Source organism: Hypanus sabinus, chromosome 19 (genome assembly GCF_030144855.1).
Source record: "Hypanus sabinus isolate sHypSab1 chromosome 19, sHypSab1.hap1, whole genome shotgun sequence".
Lineage (NCBI taxonomy): Eukaryota > Metazoa > Chordata > Chondrichthyes > Myliobatiformes > Dasyatidae > Hypanus > Hypanus sabinus.
This window is the reverse complement of record NC_082724.1, coordinates 16,527,676-16,551,485: the sequence shown is the minus strand read 5'-3', so window position 1 is coordinate 16,551,485 and position 23,810 is coordinate 16,527,676. Positions and strand designations below refer to the sequence as shown.

The following is a 23,810-nucleotide window of genomic DNA, read 5'->3' as shown; positions in this document are numbered from 1 at the left end:
CAAGACCAATATAGCGAAAACGTTCAGTTTTCTGTGGGCGAAGTACTTGTGCTGGCTCTTATCTGTCTGGGCTAGCTGCCCAGAAAATTGATGCCTACAAGCTTCTTCACATGCTCCCTGCCTGGGCCAGATGTGGAGGACTGACCTTGCTGATGGCCAGAATATGCTGCACTCCAGTAGTCAGGTAAGCCCAGTCATAAACTTTATCGTGTGCAACTTTTAAATGTCTTGTACTGAGAAATATTTAGAAACGACTACAATTAAAGTAACTAAAATCAAGGCAAGAACTTAAAAGGATAAAAAGAGAAAAGACACTTAAAATGCTACAAATCCTGATCAAAATTACTAATAAACCCAGAATCCCTTTGAAACCGAAGGAGCTGCAGATCCTGCACCTGGTCTAACCAACCACAGGATCCAAGAAGTATTTCCCCAGTCTGTGAGGCAGCACTTCCACATCTCACAGCTCACAAAGAAGCCCCAGGCTTACTTCAATTCAAATGTCCCCACCACTGAGCACATCTACAAGAAGTGCTGTCGCAGGAAAACAACAACATCAAGGACCCCCACCACCTTATCTGAAGACTTATGCCTACAACCAGAGGATGGTACATACGGTTGCCTCTTATTCTTTCTCCATCGCTTTGTCTCAATCTTACCCACTTCCTTCTGCCTTTCTCCTTTTAGGACAGTCAAGAACTAAAACCTAGTCAGATGGTTTTAGACTGAAAGTACCAAGGCATAATTGTTCAATTTAGCAATCCAGCTACTGCTCCAGATGGTGGCAATCTGAGAGTAATTCAGCCTGGAAATGATTATGCCCATCACGAGTCGTGAGACATGATTGACCTACAGCCAGGGTTAAGGGTATGGAAACTGCAGGCAGCAGCATGGAGGAGGGTAACATACAAGTTCTATTGTACAAGATGCAGATGAGGACTTTGATGAAGCAGCCCCTGGGGATGCAGATGAGTAGGTAGAAGTGAACCCCTTGGTACACTGGGAAGCCTGCCAGAAAGGGGTATCCAGGGCTTGCATATATTGTACGTTAAGAGCGAGCTTCAAGCACATTCATTCCGGAAAGGAACTGGTGAACCACACCACTATCATACTTACGGTCCCAACTATCACGCAATCTCATTCTCAACTGGAGCACAAGGCAAAGCAACCTAATATTTCGTGATGGAGCTCAACCCTGTCACACAAGCTCAGACAGTTACCACCATGGCTGGTTTTTCAATCCAAAGAGCTTGTAGGGGATTGCAAATTATCCAGATCATAATTGCCTCACCAACTATTGCCAAACTCAATCTTATCCTATGTGAGTTTGGGGCTACGAATGGAACAGGTAAGTTCTGGTGAAGATGTTCTTACTTAAGGGCAGGTGCCTGTCAGCTTGATAGTCGTTGATATAAATGTAAGAGGTTATTCCTTCCCTGTAGACCAGAGTTGTAATGCCTCCTGTTGAGTCTCCATTCCCTTTCTCTCCCGTCAGTTTATCCACCTCTGGCCAACTTCACTATCATGCTGCACTCCACAGGCAGTGCCCAGCAACTCTCCCATGTCTGGGAGCGAATGGATATTAGAGAAGGCAAAGTCAAGTTTGATGGGGTGGATATAGAGGTCACTGAAACACTCAGTTTGTGTCAATCAGGCCATTACTTTGATCAAACCCAGTCCAACTGGAGACACATTGAAAATAAATGCATCACACAAAAACATGACTGTTATACAATAATTTATCAGCTTCAGTCTGCTGGTATATTCCACTTACGGGAGAAACTTCTAAAATTTCTAACACTCCCTCCAAAACACTCTTTAATAATGATTATATGTTTAAAGACTGAAGACTAGTAAACTACAGTAAATGCTACCTGGTTATATTGCAAGGAGATGATGTATGATCATCTCAGCTTCTTCCTGAGCTCCTCACCACATCAAAGCCAGTCCTGAGCTAATTGATTCACCACAAGTTATCAAGGAATGGCTGAGAACACTGACATCAACAAAGGCAAAACACTGGTTACGTTGCAAAGCTGTACATCAGAACTAGCGGCGCCTCTAGCCAAACTACTTCAATATAGCAACAGCACCTGCAACACACACAAAATACTGGAGGAACTCTGCAGATCAGGCAACGTCTATAACAATAAACAGTCGATGTAAATTGTTCAGGTATACCCTGTTTACAAAAAGAGCAATTTTTTTAAAGCTAATTACTGCCAAACCAGTCTGTTCTCAAATATCAGTAAAGTGATAGGAGGTACCCTCTCCCAATGCTATCAAGCAAGAGTTCCTCAATAATAACTTGCTGACCAAGATTCAGGATGGTGTTGCTAACTTGGTCTAATCCTGCAGCAAGGAGCCAAGTTCCAGAGGTGAGGTGAGAGTGTTTGGCAGTGGCTTCAGGGAACCCTGGCACAACTGGTCTATGGACAAAGGGAATGTGTTCAAATGTTTCATCATCATCATTATGCACTGTGGGCAATCATGGTCTTATCCATTACCATGATTGCTCTTGGCAAAATTTTCAGCAGAAGAGGTTTGCCATTGCCTTCTTCTGGACAGTGTCTTTATAAGACGGATGACCCCAGCCATTATCAATACTCTTTGGAGATTGTCTGCCTGGCATCAGTGGACACGTAACCAGGACTTGTGATATGCACCAGCTGCTCATATGACCGTCCACCACCTGTTTCACGAGGACCTGATCACTGGGGGTAAGCAAGTACTGCGCCCTTGCCGTAGAGCGACCTGCAGGCTGGTGGAGGGAGGGAGCGCCTTTCACTTCCTTTGGTAGAGACGTATCTCTACCCCGCCACCCAAATGTTTACCTCGCACAAAGGAAGACAATTGTGTTTCCCAGAGATCAATCATCCCACCTCCTGGTCAATTCAGAAGAATACCTTCATCCCAAGCATCTTCAACTGGTCTTCCCTCCTCCAATGTGGTCAGCATGGGAACATATGCTCATGACTTCACAATATTCAATTCCGTTTGTAACACCTTAGCAAATGAATGCCTGCATGTAGCAAGGCTGATACATGAAAAGTAAAACTCACGTCACAGAAGATCGATAGTCTTTAAACTCTATCCACCTACTCTTGACGTTATCATCGTCATGTCCCACACCACTGGCATCCTCTGGGCAAGGGGGTTAGGGCGAGGTCACCATTGACCAGAAACTCTTAAATGCTGTGGCCGGAACAGCAGAGCCGGGGTGTCGCTAGGAATCCTATAGCAAGTGATGTACCTCCTGATATCCCATTAGATACACAAGCTCGGAGCGCCAAGATAACTGCATATTCAACCATTTGAGAAAGCTGGACAGCATTCAGGACAAAGCCATCCATCTGAATGATACTCTAACCGCCATACTAAACAGTGCGCATTGGTTGTAGCATTGCAGTTACTTGCCTAAACTACTCTAACAGCACCTTTCATCGTGGACAAGTATAAGGGTTTCAGACACATAGTAGCTCCACTACCTACAGGCTCCAGGTAATATGTGCACCAACTTGACATGGAAATGTATTGCTGCATCCTAGAACTCCCACTCCAACAGCACTGTGCATGTAGTTTCACGGGTAGGAATGCAGCGAGCTGGAATGAGGTTCATCACTATCTTCTCAAGGGAAACTGGAGGTGGGCAAAAAATTGCTGGCGTTGACGGCAAAGCCAAGACTCTGAAAAGGGAAATTAAGCAAGCAACAAAGCATGAGGATTCATCATCTTTCAGTAACCCGAAGGCTGTGAATTAATAAACTGCATAGCTAAGCCAGGCGATTCAAAAACTAAGCCTGATTTCTGCAAGGTTCAACTGCAGTGTGAGGTTGTTCATCAAGCGAATTAAATTTTAACTCACAAAAGCATGGAGAAGCTACTTACCGATTTGTCCCCCGTTTTCCCTGCCATGATTGCACGAGATCTAGCTTTAGTTATAGGAAAAGACTTCATGTATGATTCAAACATATGTTTGGCAAGAGCACGGAGGTCGGCAGACATGGAGTTCAGTTGATCCGTATCACTGGAGATTTCAGCCAGGAGTTTCTCCTTTTCAGCCTGTGGCATTCTCCCAAATCTAATAGCTGTAAATTCAGTATCAACAACACTTAGTTGTAAAATATGTCCCACAGTATACTGGCTGTCAGTAAATTACATTCATAAAGAGTTATAGGGCAGGGATGGACTATTCATTTTGAAATCCATGGCCTTAATATTATTTGCTTACTTATTATTATAAAATATGGTAATACTGACTTTGTGCGCACGTGTAATGAGCTGCCAGTGGGAGTGGGGTATGTGGGCTCGATTGCAACACTTAAAGAGAAGATTGGAGAAGTACATGGATGGGTGGGGTATGATGAGCTACAGTCTACAGTCCAGCAGTGGATCGATTGAACTAGGCAGAATAACAGTTCAGCACGGACTAGACAGGCTGAAAGACCTTTTTTTCTGGGCTGTAGTGCTATATGACTAATTTTTATCTCAGTCAATATTCTTGCTGCGTACAAGCTACTGTTTTGTGTTTGAACAACATCGCAAGGTAGATTACTGAAACACAAAAAGTTATTTTCTGTTTCAAATATTAATTGTAAGCTGGCCTCTCAAAATCGGGCTGTCAGTGGCACTGACCATTCATTACACTTATAACTGCCCATGGGCATAATTTACAGTTTCACAGTGGAATTTAAAGCAAATTAATGTGTCAAGAAATATAACATCTTCCATGGGAAATCCCTGAACAACGTGATTCCAGACTGTAGCAATGTACATCCTTAATCAATTGAACATGAGAATCAGTAATGAATATCACAGAACTGGAGGAAGGAAGGATAAATTAAAATGCTGAATTCAGTATTAGGTGAGGTGAAGTGTATTAAATGAAGATCAGATAGAGATAACAAAGGAAATACCAATAGTAAAATTAATGTTACTTAAATAGAAGCTGGAGGTTGAGATATGTAAATGCAAATTTTCAGAGCCACATGGATTGTTTAGAAATACCATTAAAATAGCGCTCGACTTGAAGTAGGCAAGTAATTACTGTTGGTGTGCTTAGTTGGTTGCTCTGAAGTGATTTCAGCAACTTCACACCTTTCTATGTATTTAATTAGCTGGTTAGATGGTGGAATGCTATTTTTAGGAAGCTTTTCAAGGACTACTGGCTCTTCTGTATTTACCTGAACACATAATGTGGTTTGGATTTGTTACCAAATATTTATATAATTCCATAAGCCACAACTGTGCATATTAATATCTTGGGTGGTTCTTTATTGAATATTTTTGATAATCTGGATACACTATATTTAATGGGTTTTCTTTATTTTATAAAGCCATAATTAATTTGTCAAACTATTTCCCTTTCATTTACACATGTTGACATTTCACAGTCATATTAAAATGTTCTAAATGTGTGCTTACTGCCCTAATACATTCTACTGATGTCAAGCAGACGTCACCCTCCTTTCTCAGATCTTTTCTTGAATAGTGGGATTATGTTTGCTAAATTCAGAGCAGCTAGGATTATTTTCAAATCTATAGAATTAAAGAAAATACATTCAGTTTCTCAGCTATTGCTTTTTTAAAAAACCTCAAGATTTCAAGAAAATAGGTTCAGGAGTAGGCCCTGAATTTCCACATCTTTCAAAAGTTTATTAATTTCCTCTCTAAACATAAATATTATTGCCAAGTGAATATTACAGAAAAAAAGAGTGGCTAATTATCTTTGTATTTAACTGACAATAGATCCAAATATAGCTAACAAGGAAGGTTGAAGACCATATTGGATTGAAGGAAGAGGCATTTAATGTTGCCAGATTTGAAGGTTTGGGAACCTGTTGATGCAGTGTTTTTATATTCCCAAGGTAATTGACAAGGTGCCACTTAAAAAGACTGTTGCACAAGATAAGAACTCAAGGTATTGGTGGAAGTGTATTAGCATGGATTGGAGGATCAATTCTTGGTCCTCAATAATTTACAGATTTTGTTAATGATGGGGTGGAGGTACGTAAAGTATCTGCTGACATGAAAATAAGTGAGATGACATGTTGCTATAATGATATTTGGACTTTGGAATAGGATATAAACAGGTGAGTGAGTGGGTGAAAACTTGGCAAATGGAGTTTAACGTGGGAAAGTGAGGTCGTGTGCCTTAGCAAGAGGAATGTTCAGGCAGACTATTATCGAAAGTGGAGAAAGATTACAGATGAGCAAAGTACAGCGGGATCTAAGTTGGCAGACACTTACAGCATTTGGTCATGAGGACAAACGGCCAACTGCACTTTACTGCAGGAGAGTTGAAGTTCAGAAATAGAGAAGTGTTATTTCAATTGAACAGGGCACTAATGAGACCACACCTGGAGGATCATGCACAGTTTTGATTCCCTAAGGGAGGGGTGTTCTGGCAGAAGAATTTCACTTGGCTAATTCCTGGGAAGAGAAGACTGTCCTTTCATGAGCAGTCAAAGAAACTTCATCTATGTAACTCAAAAGAATGAGGAGTAATTTTATTGAAATGTATCAGATCCAACAGGGATAGGGCAGGCTAAATGCCTAGAGCTTTCCACTTGGGAAGGTCTTGAGCAAGGGAATATCATTACAAGATTTGTGGGTGGTCATTTAAAACTGATCTATGGAGAACTTCTTGTGGTGAGTGGTGAATCACTGAAATCCCAGCTCCAGAGTGCTTTAGGGGTTAGATCATCAGGGATAGTTAAAGAGAAGGTAAATAAACTTTAGAAAGATCAGGTGATAGATCATTATTGGGAAGTGGTACATAAGAGGAGATGAGGCCATATCAATCACAGGGCAGGCATGTGGGGGCTAGGTTCTTTCGTACCCATGTTCTTATGTTCCTATCAATGCTAATGATATCAGCATTGATATCACCTTTTACTTCTCCCGAAACAATGAGATAGATTTTAACCAGCACACAGAGGAATACTTAATTGCAAATATCACAAGTTGATTGAAGATGCAAAAAAGTTTCTTCTACTAACTTCAAAGGATAAATCATTGATGAATGCTTTCTATTTCTAATCTGCAACCAAACTTGGATACAGATATGAAAATTTACCACCACGTGATTAAACATTGGAGTTCGAAGAAGCCTTTCCATTAAGCACACTGTCAAGGATAGCTTTTTCTTTGCATTTGACCATCAATTGATTGACATTAGATTAAAGCTCCGAGGTCCTGCCAATTTTGGGACTTTGATGCTGCAGGTCTGGTGATTTTCTGTACTTTTGGATGTTATTCCTATTTATCTAACTCACTTATTTTTCAAGACATTGCACAGTATTACTATAAATTTTCCAGAAATGGAAGGTGCAAAACAGGACCCTGGCAAGTTGAAAGTGTAAGGAATGGGGGCCCAAGTAAGTGAGTTGAGAGGGAGTGTACTAGCTGAAATAAAAGGGGGTATGGGAACCAGGGGACTGGTGAGATGAAAGGAAGTGCAGCAAACATCTACAGGTACTGGCAATCCAGATGCTGAACCACTAAATTGTCAGTACAATGGATTATGGAGTTTTACTGTTACCCCAGTCCTTACTACAAGCTGTAGATCTGACTTATTAGGGCTAATAATGTTGTGAGCACTTTAAGTTTGCAATATTGAAGTTTTATTGTGCTCATATAGAATGATCCAACTGCTATTTACTAGAGCTGTGAATGCATCAACTTCTGCAGCTATTGTTGGTATGATAGCATGACCTGTTGACTACATCACAAAGCTATCAGTGTCAAATTCATTGAAGTGGTAGAATGAAAGCTTGCTAGAAGAAGACTTCATAGTTTTTTCTTCTTCCCTCGCACCACCCATCTGCCACTGATGAAGTTGCTCCCCCAGGATAAAAGAAGTAATTCAAATATGAGGTAATCAGTTCAGAGGCAAATATATTAAAATTATTTTCCCTATTCTAAATCCTATCTCCCTACTTCTACCTTCCCAAGGAGACAGTCAAGATTTGCCGGCACATTTCCTCCTGCACATTTATACTTGGGGGAACCTGAGGAATCACAATGGGAAAGGATAAATTAAATTTGTCAAGTCAGAATTTTTTGTTATCTCTTGACCTTTTGAGAACCAAGAGGCATAGTAGCGTAGTGGTTAGCATAACTCATCACAGTACCAGGGACTTGGGTTCGATTCCCACTATTGCCTGTAAGGTGCTTGTACTAAATAATTTGGAAAATGTGTAGCTTGGGTGGTTGATAGTTGGGTTGAGTTGTTAACAGCGCACTGATGATGTCTCCTTGTATGGTGATGAAACCTTTGCAAGTCAATTGCCAAGACAGGAAAACGACTCAACCCAATGAGGAGCTTGTATGTTCTCCTCGTGACCATGTGGGTTTCCTCCAGATGCTCCAGTATCTTCCCACAAATCAGTCATTGTAAATTGTTCTGTGATTAGGCTAGGGTTAAGTCAGAGGTTGCCTGGTGACGTGGCTCAAAGGGTCTATTCCACGCTGTACCTCAATAGAAATCTATATAGTTAGAGGGCTAACTACATGTACTTACCATTATGAGACATGCCAACTGTGAGGCACTTCTGGAATCTGCAGTACTGACATTTATTTCTGTTCTTTTTCTGAATTCTACAGTTTAAGTCACATTTATCATACATCAACTTCAGCCTTATTGTTCGCCGGAAGAAACCCTGTAACAAACCAATGTCAATCAATTCATATCATAGGATGCACATACAGGAATAAAATAGCTATGTAATTGAAGAAAGGTGTAGAATTAGTCACTTTCTTTCATCTTGTACTGAACTATGTAATATTGAAATGGCAGCAGTAGCATCTTACTGAGTCATACAATATCTTTATTAAATATGTTAACAAATGTGTAAGAGATCAAATGTAGTGATTCCCGGTTGATAAACAAAAGTAAATGGACCACTGTACCTTGCATCCTTCACAAGCATGGACCCCATAATGGAATCCTGAAGCCTTGTCACCACATACTCTGCACTCAATCGACAGGGTTGAACTTGACGAATCTTCTGGCAGCTTTGAAAATGCTGGCCCTTTCCCTGATATTTCATTTAAGGATGGTTCAACTTTAATCGTGCCTGTGTATGAAAGAGTCCCTTTCTCATTCAAAATTCATAAGAGCAGTTCAGGGAAATTTGGGATTAATTTCATGTTAGGTGTTAAACTAGGGCTTAACTATAGATAAGTAGAATAACGCAGGATATATAGTATGGAAACAGCGAATACAGTCTTACAGTCAGTGCCAGGATTTATCTTGCACTTAAGTCATTCTTATCTTTTCTCATTTAAATCCACAGCATGACTCTCTCTGTTTCTTCCTTAATTGTTTGCCCAACCTCCCATAAGATGTACCTACAATATTCACTTTGACCCCTTCCCATGATGGTCATCACTCTTTTGACAGGGAATTTTACTCTCGACCTACCAGAAGATCTCTTGCATTACAGTATTCAGAAAGTCTTGAAATAATGAAAGCAAGGAACTGTGCAATTTACAGCTGTTCAAGTAGAAAAAAGGCATACTTGATTCGATTGAATGAACTTCAATGCATTATTAAAATATTTATAACGTTCAGACCCATTTTCCTACACCACATTAGTAAAGTCAAAGCTTCTCAGACCCACTCAGTTGGGATCCTCATATTATTTCCTGTGAAATTTATTACTTCTCTTGATTTCCTTTTATCTGTTTAAGATGTTGCTTATTTAGGTTCCCTTGCTTTTGCCAGGTAGGTATACATCTTTTATTCCCTAAAGTATAAATTATTACAGTAAGTGCAACTTCTGTTCTCCTTGGATACGACAATAATGTAGTCCTCATTAGACTCAGTTTATACCAATAAAGTCACCATCAAGAACAAGACTTTTGCTCACATCTATATTATTCACAAAAGGCATTCAGATGCTGTTATTCAATGAAAAAAATATTAGATAGTTAGCTTTCATTAGATTTGTCACATATAATCAAACATACTTTGATAGTCTAGAAATTTGTCATCATATTTATAGTCTGAAGAAGATTCATCAATTCTTAAAGAGGTTGCAGCATGATTCTCATAATGAATGGCAGAAGCACTGGAGAAGTCTACTGAAGCAAACGGCTTTACATCAAAGGGATGAGAATGGTTGCCGAGGTCTGACAGGTCCATTGTACCCATGGCAAAGTTGATGGGCCATAACGGTAATTGTGTATCCACCATTCTTTATTCTGAGGAAAAAAGGAAAAGAGAAGTATTGTGATTATTTTAAGGAATCCTGCTTCATACTTTATGTAAGTCACACTGGTAGTCATCAAATAACTTAAAAAATAATACTTAATTTAGAGAATGATGTATGATATTGGGGGAGGAGGAGGACAACTATCAAGAGTTATTAAATAGTGCATCATGACACTGCATTATAAGTTATCAGTTTATATTGGAAGCTGTTTTCTTTGAACTTATTTTCAAGGCTTCATAGCCATTGCAGGACAATTACTATATATTAAAAACGTAGATTTTGTCCCTCCTGGTAATAGCATACAGAGAAAAGCACATCATAGAATGATAAACATGAGAAATTCTGCAGATGCTGCAGATCCAAAGCAGCACACATGGAATGTTGGAGCATCTCAGTAGGCCGGACAGCTTCTATGAAAAAGAGTAAACAGTCGATATTTCAGGCTGAGACCCTTCTTCAGGACTGGAAAGGAAGGGCAGAAGTCAGGGAAATCATAGAATGATTGCCAGAACACAGAACATAAAAAACCTACAGCACAATAAAGGCCCTTCGGCCCACAAAGCTGTGCCGAACATGTCCATACCTTAGAACTACCTAGGCTTATGCACAGCCCTCTATTTTTCTAAGCTCTATGAATCCATCCAGGAGTCTCTTAAAAGACCCTATTGTTTTCCCACCACCACTGCCACTGGCAGCCCATTCCACACACTCATCATTCTCTGCTTAAAAAACTTAACCCTGACATTTCCTCTGTACCTACTTCTAAGCATCTTAAAATTATGCCTTCTCACGCTAGCCATTTCAGCCCTGGGGAAAAGCCTCTGACTATCCACATGATCAATGCCTCTCGTCATCTTATACACTTTTATCAGGTCACCCCCTCATCCTCCATCGCTCCAAGGAGAAAAGGCCGAGTTCACTCAACCTATTCTCATAAGGCATGCACCCCAATCCAGGCAACATCCTTGTAAATCTCCTCTGCACCCTTTCTATGGTTTCCATATCCTTCTTGTAGTGAGGTGACCACAAATGAGCACAGTACTCCAAGTGGAGTCTGACCAGGGTCCTACGTAGCTGCAACATTATCTCTCGGCTTTTAAACTCAATCCCATGATTGATGAAGACCAATGCACCGTATGCCTTCTTAACCACAGAGTCAACCTGTGTAGCAGCTTTGTGTGCCCTATGGACTTGGACCCCAAGATCCCTCTGATCCTCCACACTGCCAAGTGTCTTGCCATTAATGCTATATTCTGCCATCATATTTGACCTATCAAAATGAACCACCTCAAACTTAACTGAGTTGAACTCCATCTGCCACTTCTCAGCCCAGTTTTGCATCCTATCAATGTCCCACTGTAACCTCTGACAGCCCTCCACACCATCCACAACACCCCCAACTTTTGTGTCATCAGCAAATTTACTAATTCACTTTCTCATCCAGGTCATTTATAAAAATCATGAAGAGTAAGGGCCCCAGAGCAGATCCCCAAGGCACACCACTGGTCACCGACCTCCATGCAGAATATGACCCATCTACAACCACTCCTTGCCTTCTGTGGGCAAGCCAGTTCCCTTGGATCCCATGCCTCCTTACTTCCTCAATAAGCCTTGCATGGGGTACCTTACCAAATGCCTTGCTGAAATCCATATACTCTACATCTACTGCTCTTCCTTCATCAATGTGTTTAGTCACATCCTCAAAAAATTCAATCAGGCTCGTAAGGCACACTCTGCCTTTGAGAAAGCCATGCTGACTATTCCTAATTATATTATGCCTCTCCAAATATTCATAAATCCTGCCTCTCAGGATCTTCTCCATCAACTTACCAACCACTGAAGTAAGACTCACTGGATCAATAATTTCCTGGGGTATCCCTACTCCCTTTCTTGAATAAGGGAACAATATCCGCAACCCTCCAATCATCCAGAATCTCACCTGTCCTCATTGATGATGCAAAGATCATCACCAGAGGCTCAGCAATCTCCTCCCTCACTTCCCACAGTAGCCTGGGGTACATCCCATCCAGTCCTTGTGACTTATCCAACTTGATGCTTTCCAAAAGCTCCAGCACATCCTCTTCCTTAACATCTACATGCTCAAGCTTCTGCTATTGATCTTTCCTCTGTTAACTTCAAAGGATGCATGTGTTCAAAACAAGTATTAGCCTCTTTCTTTATGTTAAGTGAGGACCTACTAGCTGTTGAAAAGCCATTGATTAAAGTTCGTTTCCAATAAATGGGTCAAAGATCAAGGGCAATTTACTCAATATACTTCTGTAGTCATTGTAACAATTGAGCCACAGAATCATTCATTGTGGAAAAGTCCCTGTGCCAAACATCAAACATGCAATTCACAATTATCTTACATTAGTTCCATTTTTATTCTTCCCACAGTCCTATCATCTCCTCCAAGATTCTATCACCTACCTACACAATAGGAGCAATTTACTGTAGCCAATCCCACATACCTTTGGGAAACTGGAGCAGCCTGAGAAATCCCTACAGGAACAGGGAAAATGTGGAAAGTCCATGTAGACAGCACAATTCAGAACTGAAATCCAGTCAGTGGAGCAGTGAGACAGGAAGGCTACTAGCTGCACCATGTAATGGCTCAAAATTGTCAATGAAAGAGCTGACATGTTCTTCAGCTTCAACAGTTACCCTTTCCCACCATGCCACAACTCCTTGCTTTTCCATTCAATGACCACATCTACCCATACTTAGCTAAGGGAGGCCGTTACCCTGGCAGGTAGCTTAGAAATCTCTTTCTATATCATGCAAGCTGCCCGAAGAGGCCTGCCCACCTGAATTATTCCCATTAGACTTGTGGACCAGTTTCAAATTATGCTTGGATCTCTAGGTTCTTGTACTCGTTTGCAAGCATGAGTCATCTCAGCTTATGGAATTTAGACTAATTTCTGCTTTATATATTTGCCACATTTTGGTGCATAATTTACTGCAGAGCAAAATCGGTGCAAAACCAGATCAGATAAGATCAGCATGGTAACTGCTTGAAACTATTCTTTCAATCTTTAAGATATGGTGCCCTGTCTCTAACAAGACAACTGGGCACTAAAATTAGAACTATAAAAGTCAGCTTAACCATCTAAAGCCCACTTATATTATTATTTTTCACTTCTACTTTTACCTTAGTTGTGTTTGTGCAGCAAAAGAGAAAAAACACAGCAATTTCCTCTCTAATCTATGACTTACAAATCTATTTCTGTGTACTAACATTATTAAATCATCAGGCAACCACACAAAAAGTAAATTCTTGAATACATTAAAATAACATATCTCCACATTGGAAAGATTATATGGCTAAATTTTCCCAATTAGTGTTTCAAATGCAAAAGCATATTTCTTCTTCTTGCAGAAAATTGTAGAACCAGCTGTTAATAAGTTATCTTCAAATCTCATGCAAATAATGATTTCCTAGTTGATGCAATCAGCTATCTGGATTGCACAATGTATGCTTTATAAATTAAGGTAATTCCGCAGAAGAGTATACAACAATAATAGGATTTAAAGTATGTGAAAATATATTGCGTAATGATTATACAGCCTAAAAAAGGTATAAATGCTAACTTTACTAAATTAAAGCATTTGGTGATCATATTTGCAAAGGGTATGTTATTCATTTACAGATTTTTACAATTTGTGGAGTCAAACTCAGCACAAATACTTCCTTTGTTTCACCACATCACATCAGCACAATCTTAAGGCACTGAAAATTCATTACAAGACTTTGTAAATTTCAGGCAGCTGCCAGTTTTCCATTAGACCAAGTTACCAAAGCATAAGCAAATGAAATTTGAGAAAGCACTGCTGTAAATGGTCTACCCTTCACACTTACAACATACCACCCAAAAAGAGTGAAACAGGCTTAATTTATAAATTAATAAAGTAGATTTGTTTGGTACATGTTCAAGTATTTCAGGTCTCCAATGTAGATTGACTTCAAATACTGTATATAGATTTAAACTGCAATGTTAAATAAAATTAGCAATTGAATTTAATGCTTAAAACTTATGCAGAGCACTTATGAAACAAACACGTTCTAGGAAAACTAAGGTTTTAAACTCAATAAACTTGGATTATTTTTAATCAGCAACACTCAGTAAGTTTGATTTCATCTACCACCATGAACACTCACTTCCTCAACCATCAGGAAACTTCAGCAGCAAAAAATGCATTGCATTAACCTCCCAGTTCCTAACCTCCATGATTTCTACCCAAAATATTCAGGAACATAGGAATGCCACCTCAATCAAGTTTGCTTCCAGGTTGCACAGCATCTTCTCTTGGAAATTTCTTACTATTATTTCATTGTTGATGGGTCAGAACTTGCCTTTGAGAGCATGGTGTTGATTACGCTTCTTGAACCAATTTAACCTTTTTTCATAATGGAGATCAAATTGTGTTGTTTGCTAAGAAGTGCCAGGATTTTGAATCAATCTTGAAAAAGCAACTGCAGAATATTATCAATTAAGAGTGACATGCAGCTTGGAGGGGAACCTGGAGTGATGCCTGCTACTCTGTCATTCTGGGTATCACAAGCCAGGAAATGCATTGACAAAGTCTTTGGCAAATTGGTGCAAATCATCATTGAGATGAAAAGGTTTGCAGAGTTCAGAACTGACACTCAGTGTCTAGATCTCCCTTTAGTTACTGTGATTAAATGATGGTTTCAATTAAATTTCTTGACAATGGCAGTTCCAAGACTGAACGTTGTCTTGATGCAGTGGACAATATTGCACCTCATTTCTGGAGTTTGATTGTTTGGCTTGTGATCTGACTATTTTTTAAAATAGAGCCAAAACCAGGAAGTTCCATTGGAACACATCTACCACTAACTCAACAGTGTAAGTAATTTCTGTTATTATGGTTGATAACACTTTATCAACTGAAAGCAGCCAATGAGTTGAATTTATCCAACATTTTGTGGGTAGCACTAAGCTAGTGAATTTTGTATTGTTTGGTTTTAACATGTTGTGAATGTATTGCTGCATTGGAATAGCTTGGCTGGAAACACAGCCAACTTTGAACACTTTGTTAGTACAAAAACATGGACATTTAAGTAGCTCAAAGCTATTATTTCATCTGGTCTCCAGCTATTGATCGGAAAAGTCTACGAGTTCAGCTGAAAAGGAATGATGTGTGATGATGGCTGTTGCTTGATTTGTCTGTGGATAACTTTCCATTAACAGGGAGGAGGATATATGGGATCAGGTTTATTGGGTTTGCCTGTGTGGTGTTATTCCCAGATATGCTGTACAGTTGGTGTTACCTGTGTTATTCTTAGTTTTGATATTGGTTTTAACTTGCTGGGCTTTTTTCCATGTTTCAATGACTTATTATCGTATGGTCTTAGAAAGGTGACAAAGGAACCATTTAGCTTATTGTACCTGTTCCAACCACAAAACAGCTATACCCATCTCCGACTCCTGCACCTACTCCATAGCAAACACACACAAAATTCTGGAGGAACCCAGTAGTTCATGCAGCATCTATGGAAATGAATATATAGTTGATGTTTTGTACCAAGACCCTTCTTCGGGTCTGTGCCTATCACCCACACTCCAATCTGACCCACTTCCTTTATTTGATTCCATGTTCCATCTTCCTTTCCTACCCGATTCCATCATCTGCCTCCACCAATTACCTCCTAGCCTCCAACTCTATTTCCACTCTTCCCTCCTCCAAATGCCTGTTACCTCTCCTCAGTCAGGTCCACCTATCGCCTTCCCTAATCCTTCCCCCTCACTTCTTTGTATTGGCGATCTCCTTCCTATCTTTCAGACCTGATGAAGGGTCTCAACTGAAAATGTCAACTGTCCATTCCCCTGCACAAATGCTGCCCCGATCAGCTTGTTGAGTTCCCCAGCATCTTGTTTGATGCACAGAAGAGCTTTCTGGCTTAATCCTGACTCAGTATCACCAGTTCATCAAGTACTCAGCCACCCCTTCAGGAGTTGAATTCCAGACCTCCATAAGGCTGAGAGAAAGAAGTTTATCCTCAATTCCCTGACAGACCGCTTATCAGTCATTCTAAAACCAGGTCCTCTTTTACCAGTCATCCTTTACCTACGTGTGGATAGTCAGAGGCTTTTTCCCAGGGCTGAAATGGCTAGCATGGGAGGGCACAGTTTTAAGGTGCTTGGAGGTGGTACGGAGGATAAGTTTTGTTTTTACGCAGAGAGTGGTAAGTTCATGGAATGGGCTGCTGGCAGCGGTGGTGGAGGTGGAAACGATAGGGTCTTTTAAGAGACGTCTGGATGGATATATGGAGCTTAGAAAAACAGAGGGCTATGGGTAAGCCTACATAGTTCTAATGTAAGGACATGTTCAGCACAGCTTTGTGGGCTGAAGGACCTGTATTGTGCTGTAGGTTTTCTATGTCCTATAGTCACTGACACCTCTCTCAAAGAAAACAGCCCTTCTTGTCCAGTCTTCCTAAGCCTATAATAATTTTGACATCAACATGGATTTCAGACAAGGAAGCTTCTGTTCCAAAGATGCTAATGAGGTTTTACAACTGTCTGGGAGTTTCATGACAGCAACTATAATTACAGAGATATTTAGTTGAACTTAATTTCCTTGTTTGGTAGACAAGATTTTGAAATGTCTTCAGATCATTAGTTCAGACCCCCATATTGTTATTTCAGTGCAAGAGCCACTGTGCCACTATGCCCCTATCATGTAATAATGTAGTTGAGTTACAACTGTTCATGGCTCAGTGAAGATGCTACCACTTGTAAAAGGCATGTAACATCCTATTACAAACAAGAGAAAATCTGCAGATGCTGGAAATCTGAGCAAAACACACAGAAAGTGCTGGAGGAACTCAGCAGGCCAGGCAGCATCTGGGGAAAAAGTACAGTTTACGTTTTGGGTCGAGACCCTTTTGCAGGACAGGACCAAAACAAACTCAGTGTTTCTAACACAGCTTGGCCACGGCTGTGCAGCTTCAGTCTACTTTAGCATGCAATGCGCAGTCTTGCAGAGATCAGGACAGCAGAAGTTTTTTGGTAGTCTATAAAAACTGAAGAAGAGTAGAATCCCTAATATCTCTGCTAGAGCTCTTCAATTGCTCAAATCTGTGCGTCAACTGCTCCCGTTCCCTCCTCAATTGCTCCTTCTCTGGCATCAGTCTCTGCTCATCCAACTGGATAGACATTATGTGCTCAGTCGCCTTCCGAAGGATCTCAGCCTGAAACGTCGCCTGTCACTGTTTTCCATAGATGTTGCCTGGTCTGCTAAGTTCATCCAGCATTTTGTGTGTGTTGCACGTAACATCCTGTCTGCCAGGGTCAAACATGGTGTGAAATAAAAGTGAAACTGATTGTCCATATTACAAAGTCTATAATTTCAGCAGTATTCCTTTTCTTGACTCATTTGGCTGCTAGTTTATTTATAAGTGGGTGAGGTTGCCAATGCTGCCTTCTCTATTCAGCTTTGCGATCTCTGACAATGGATCATTCAGACAATTTAGTTCTTGGAGTGATGCTGCTTGTGGAATGATACTCCTGGTAAATGTCCTCAAGGACCTTTATTTGTGGAATGATAAAGTAGAAATAAAATAGAACTTAGCCACAATTTGAAATGTTATGCATGATTTGGATATTTGTTTTTATTTTTCATTTCATATTCAAATAAATAATATCAAATAAATTTCCATCACCCTGAATTTAAAAAAAACACAAACCGCAATTTATCTTAATTTGTACAATTTGGAAACTAGTTGTGAAATATACAGAGGATGCATTTATTAAGATTGTGTTAAAATAAGTTACCCATTTACGGCATGGACGATTCATTCCTAAATGGGCCATTCTGTGCAGAAAGCTAGCTAATCATAGATGTATTTTTATTTGATGATAAAATCTGATCACTACTTCCTGTGTCTGTTTTCATGACTCCACTTTAAAGCAACAGTTGCGACACATATTGTTAGAGACTGAATGCACCTACATGTTCTGTGGATGTCAGAACTTTTTACCATCCTGTTAGCTGCTTGATCAGTAAAAGCTTAAACCACCAACCTTCTGTCCCTTACCGTTATGATCAGTAAGTTTGCCTTTGTGGACATGAAGAGCAGCTCCCTCTCCGGTGAGTGAATGGAGCAGTCCTCATGCCTTCTCAATTATGATTTTTTCTTTTGCCTTTGAAAAGTAGCCCATCGCCCAGGACATACCCTGTCCTCATTGGCTACTATTAGACAGGAGGTATAGGAGCCTGAAGGTACACACTCAGTGATTCAGGAATAGCTTCTTGCCCTCTACCATCAGATTTCTGAATGGATACTGAACCCATAAACACTATCTCACTACATTTTTTTTCTCTTTTTGCACTATTTATTGAATTTAACTTTTAAAGTACATTTATACTCTGTAACTTACAGTTTATAAAATGTTATGTATTGTATTGCTGGCTCATAACAACAAACTATGACATATGCCGGTGATATTAAACCTGATTTGGATTCTGATTATTTAATTCACAACTTTGGTCACCTTGCAAACACATCACTTCAAGAGTTAATAGGCTGTACCCATTTGTTTGTACTTGTGTTATTAATTGACCAATTTTGTTACTAACATTGTATGAATTTGAATAAAGTACCTTCAGTTTTTTTAAATTGGTATAGTTTTCCCTATTCTGGCTCAATTGGAAATAGGATTGCACAGAGTGTTTACATTCTTTATTGTTTTAATATTAATTAAAGGAAATGCAAAAGTGCTGTGACTGTCTCGGTTTTCTTCCAGTTTCATTTATCCTTTGGTCTCTACTGAAACTCTAGAGTCTAAATGAATTTGAACTTTTATGCAGGTTGAAAATTACCATGCAATGTTATTGAACAAGTCTTCCATTCACACTTTAGTGAGGCCTAATTTGGAGTACTGTGTGCAGCGTTGGTCATCTATCTACAGGAAAGATGTAAATAAGGTTGACAGTGTACAGAGAAAATTTACAAGGATGTCTAGAGGACCCGCGTTAATAAGGAAAGATTGAATAGGTTGGAACTTTATTTCCTGGAACGTAGAGGAGTGAGAGGAAATTTGATAGAGGTATACAAAATTATGTGGGCGGTATATAAGGTAAATGCAAGCAGGCTTTTTCCATTGAGGTTGGATGGGACTACAACTAAAAGTCATTGTTTAAGGGTTTAAAGGGAACATGGGGGGAAACATGTTCACTCAGAGGGTCGTGAGAGTGTGGAACAAGCAGCCAGTGCAAGGGGTGCATGCGAATTCGATTTCAACTTTTAAGCAAAGTTTGGATAGATAAATGGATGATAGGGGTATGGAGGGTGATAGTCTAGGTGCAGGTTAATGAGAGTAGGCAGTTTAATTGGTTCGGCATGGACAAGATGCCTGTTTCTGTGCTGTACTGTTTTATGGTTCCATGACTCTAAGACATTACTTCTGTGCTCCAGTTTTTTAATAGAAGGATTAACTCATTTATTTATATGACCACATTTTAACCGATGTTATTTTAACGGTTGGGATATTTGCTGAACTTCCCTATTTTTCAGACCTTTATTCAAAATATAGCCAGAAGTGGTGAGACTAACCAGGTAACCATGTTCCACTTCCTCTTGTTAAAATTAAGCTAATCAGGGGAGAGGAGGTGGGGGTTGGCAGTACTTTTTGGGGACTTAATGGGTATGATTAATGCAATGCAAACCCATTATCTCTAAAGTTGCATCAAATCCCCCCCCCCACCCCCCAATTCTTCTGATTTACATGAGATAATTTTGGGAGAAAACTTAAGCAGCCAGAAGGAATGTGGACATTTCACAGGCATATTGTTCAGACTCCATAGAATATGCCCAAGTTCAGGATCAAACCTTGGCACTTGGTGGTGTATGGCAGCAATGCGGACTGCCAGTCCAATGGGTTAGCTCTTAGCAAGCCTTAAAGACTTTAAGGAGCCCTCTCCAGTCAACAGTCCAAACAAATTTCCAGAAAGGTGTTTTAACATTTAGATTAGAACTAATCAGAAACAGTATCAATCAAGAGGAATATTAATGGACAATATTACCAATGGTGAAACGATAAAATAAAACCAGGAAATGCTGGAAATTGCCAAACGTCAGGCAGTATCAATAGAGATGGAAACTGATTTTAGATCTTTTGTTAGAACATTTTAGACTATTTTGTTGGATTTAGAATTTCCAGCCCTTTTCCTGAAAATAAAGACATAAAAGTTTTTAAGGATGCTTTGATCTAAACACGTATCCCTCCATTCACTCAACTTAAACTGGGAAGTCCCTACAGGTTACTAGCACATGGTTTTGTAAAAGTGAGTAGCTTGAAGCAACACACACAAAATGCTGGAGGAACTCGCAGCCCAGCCAGTACCTATGGAAAGAGTAAGCACTTGACGTTTCAGGCCGAATTGAAAAAACGATGATAACTCAGAGCATGAAGGTGGTGGAAGGGAAGGATGAAGTACAAGGTGGTGGGTGATAGGTGAAAACAGGAGGAGGGGAATGGAGAAGTAAAGAGCTGGGAAGTTGATTTGTTAAAGAGATAAAGGGCTGGAGAAGGGGAAATCTGATAGGGGAGGGTAGAAGACCATGGAAGAAAGGGAAGGGAGAGGAGCACCAGAGGGAGATGATGGCAGATAAGGAGACAAGGTGAGACAAGGAAAAAGGAAATGGGAGTGGTGAAGGAGGGTGGGGTCATTACTGGAAGTTTGAGAATATTAATTTCTTGAACTTATGATGATTGACCCCCCCCTTCACCATTCCTCTATTCCTGTTTCCCTCCTTCACCTCATCTCTTAGCTCTGACTTCTCATCTTTTTTCCCCCAGACTTGATGAAGAGTCTTGGCCCATAACGTCGACTGTTTACTCTTTTCCATAGACGCTGTCTGGCGTGCTGAGTTCCTCCAGCACTTTGTGTGCATCGCTTGGATTTCCAGCATCCACAGGTTTTCTTGTGAAGCTGCTTTACCGACTCTTTGTGTCTGTGAAAGGAGTGAAAACTTCATTGTTAAATTCACAGGGTGGTTTGTCAAATCTCCATGGCTCATTACCTGAGTTTGCTTTCAGTTGCAATGCAGGGGTATTCTCTTCAGGTTTGTAGCTGCTGGCATTTAACCCTGCAGGCCTGACCTCTGCAGTCAGTTCCCAAGGGGACAAGTAAAAGCAACACTCTTCCAGGGTCTGGGAAGTGTTGCTACTGAATAATTGTTTGCTGCAATAATATGTGGTGTGGGAGAGTGCTCACAGGGACCTCTATTATTGAAGAACAGTTCTCACATGATTCATATCCTTCATTGCACAAGGACCCAGAAAAGGGGCCTTGGAAATCATCCAATTTTACATTCAGGTGATCATGGCAACAGCTGGCCTGGGAGATCTCTGTACGGACAATAATGCAATCTACAGCCTAAAAATTACAACGTGGAAAATCCATTTACATCTGTTGCTTATAGATAAATAGAAAATAACATGATGTTGGGTACATTTTGCAGGGGTTGCTCCTTTTCACAGAAAGGTTTCATTAACTGGAAAACTAACTTTGGTACTTCCAAGTACAATTTTTTCCCCAACATATTTGCCTGCCATTGTCGAAGAACAACACATAGTTAAGAAATAGGTGGATGGCTGGGGTAATTCTTTAAAGGGCAGAGGTAATGGTCTGGGAGCTTGATGTAAAGCTAATGCTGGTGATTCTTGTCTGTTACCTACTGAAAGTGCCAGAAAATAATATTGATTGTTTATTGAAGACTGAGTGACTCTTTAATAGCCAGTTTGAGTTACTTGAAAACTACCTTTCTGGCATTGCATATTAACTTTTATAAGATAGGGACTTTACTTTTGTAAACACAAGAAATTTTGCAGATGCTGCAAACCCCAACTGATACACACAAAATGCTGGAGGGACTTACCAGGTCAGGCAGAGTTTATGGAAAAAAATAAAGAGTTGATGTTTCAGGCTGTGACCTTCATCAGGTCCTGATCTGAAATGTCGACTCTTCATTCTTTTCAATAGATGATGCCTGACCTGCTGAATTCCTTCAGCATTTTGTAGACCTTACTTTCAGTATTTATTATTAAAGGTTCAAAAATAAATTTAAATGTTAATTATCTCTTTATATTTGTCCTATTTTATCTCACTTAATCTCCATCCCTCTCACTACTTTTCTGTGTGTAGTATTTATATCAAGACAAATATTATTGTAATTTCCAATTTAGTTTCTGTAGTCAGTGCACATTACTTAAACATGCAGCTGTGTGTCCCATTCACACACGAGACTGATTCTCTGTCGAGAGGGATGGGGTTTTCTGGATTTATAATGACAGTAAGTTCAAGTGCAGAAGTCCAGAATAAATGTGGGTAAATATCAAAGCAATGAATGGAATGTGGCTTTTGTTCACTACTGATCACAAAGCCTGGTCTTTTGTATTCGAGAATGCAAGAATTGGAAGGAAAACAGTAGCAGCAAAATGGTACAAGAATGTCTACAATTACCTACACAAAAACTCAAATATTAAAATATGCAGCTGATGATCAAACTGGAAAGAGTTACACAAGACTGTGAATGAGTTTTGCTAATAGCAATCTTTAACATGAGTTGCTCTAGTTCCAAAAGACTGACATTCTTAAATTGCTTTTTTAAATTGCTTTTTATTTACAAGTCAGCATTAAAGTTCACTAGCCCACTGTCATTCTATTGCAACTGAATACATCAAGATGTTCCCAGCTTACAAGGATTTGTAAAGTATGTTAAACAGGTATTTTACAACTTTTGGAACCAGTTTACACATCTTGTTCTGCCTTGTTTCACTTTCTTTTTCATAAAACATGAATGGAAAGTAGAATGGGCAATGTGGTAGAAGAATCCAACACACAAAGAATACAATTTCTCCATCAGAACAGCTGCTATAATTCTATCATTCTTATTGAAAATAATGATTTTGTTTCCAGAGAAAATCAAAGTATTTTAACTTTGAACAATAGAAATAAATAATATCATTTGTAGCCAGATCTTTGTTTTATATACCAGCAGTTCGACAATTTTTTTCCTGTCCCTTTACAAAGAGATCTTGATTATTGCGATAATTTATATTTCAGAGTATTGTCAGCCTCACTTCCTATGGATAACTATTGTTAATTTAGTTTCATAGTCTTTCAAACATTAGATACATGAATTATCTACAGTATACATGTATACATGTATACTGTATACTCAACTGCATGCTGAAATCCCACGTTCCTCCACCACATCAAGTATTGGTGCCAAAGTAAACCCTTCAAATTAATGGAAAATGAGAAAAAAAACCCACATCAGCTAAACTCTGCTGACTTCATAAATTTCCTGCTCAGTTATTATCTGATGACACCAAAACAAAACTGCAAATTATGGAAGAGCAAAAAAACATCAAAGGGCTGGAGAGACACAGCATGACAGGCAACATCCGTGGACAGAAAGGCTAAGGCTACATTTTATTTGTTTTATTTTTTATTATTTAGACATACAGTGCAGAACAGGCCTTTCTGGCTCAATGAGCTGTGCCGCCCAGCAACCCACCTACTCAACGTTAGCCCCATCACAGGACAATTTACAGT

The 23,810-nt window shown here is 39.7% G+C and overlaps 1 protein-coding gene across 2 annotated transcripts in view; it reads right to left on the bottom strand.

Moving 5' to 3' along the window:
* Window positions 1-23,810, bottom strand: part of pparg (peroxisome proliferator-activated receptor gamma) — a 127,193-nt gene that overhangs the window by 17,319 nt on the left and 86,064 nt on the right. For both annotated transcript variants that reach the window (XM_059944069.1, XM_059944070.1), the window contains exons 2-5: window positions 9,976-10,209; window positions 8,914-9,080; window positions 8,525-8,663; window positions 3,889-4,088 (exon numbers count right to left, since the gene is read on the bottom strand). In XM_059944069.1, the coding sequence (XP_059800052.1) occupies window positions 3,889-4,088; window positions 8,525-8,663; window positions 8,914-9,080; window positions 9,976-10,201 (732 nt within the window). In that variant the 5' untranslated portion in view covers window positions 10,202-10,209. The remainder of the gene's footprint in view (window positions 1-3,888; window positions 4,089-8,524; window positions 8,664-8,913; window positions 9,081-9,975; window positions 10,210-23,810) is intronic.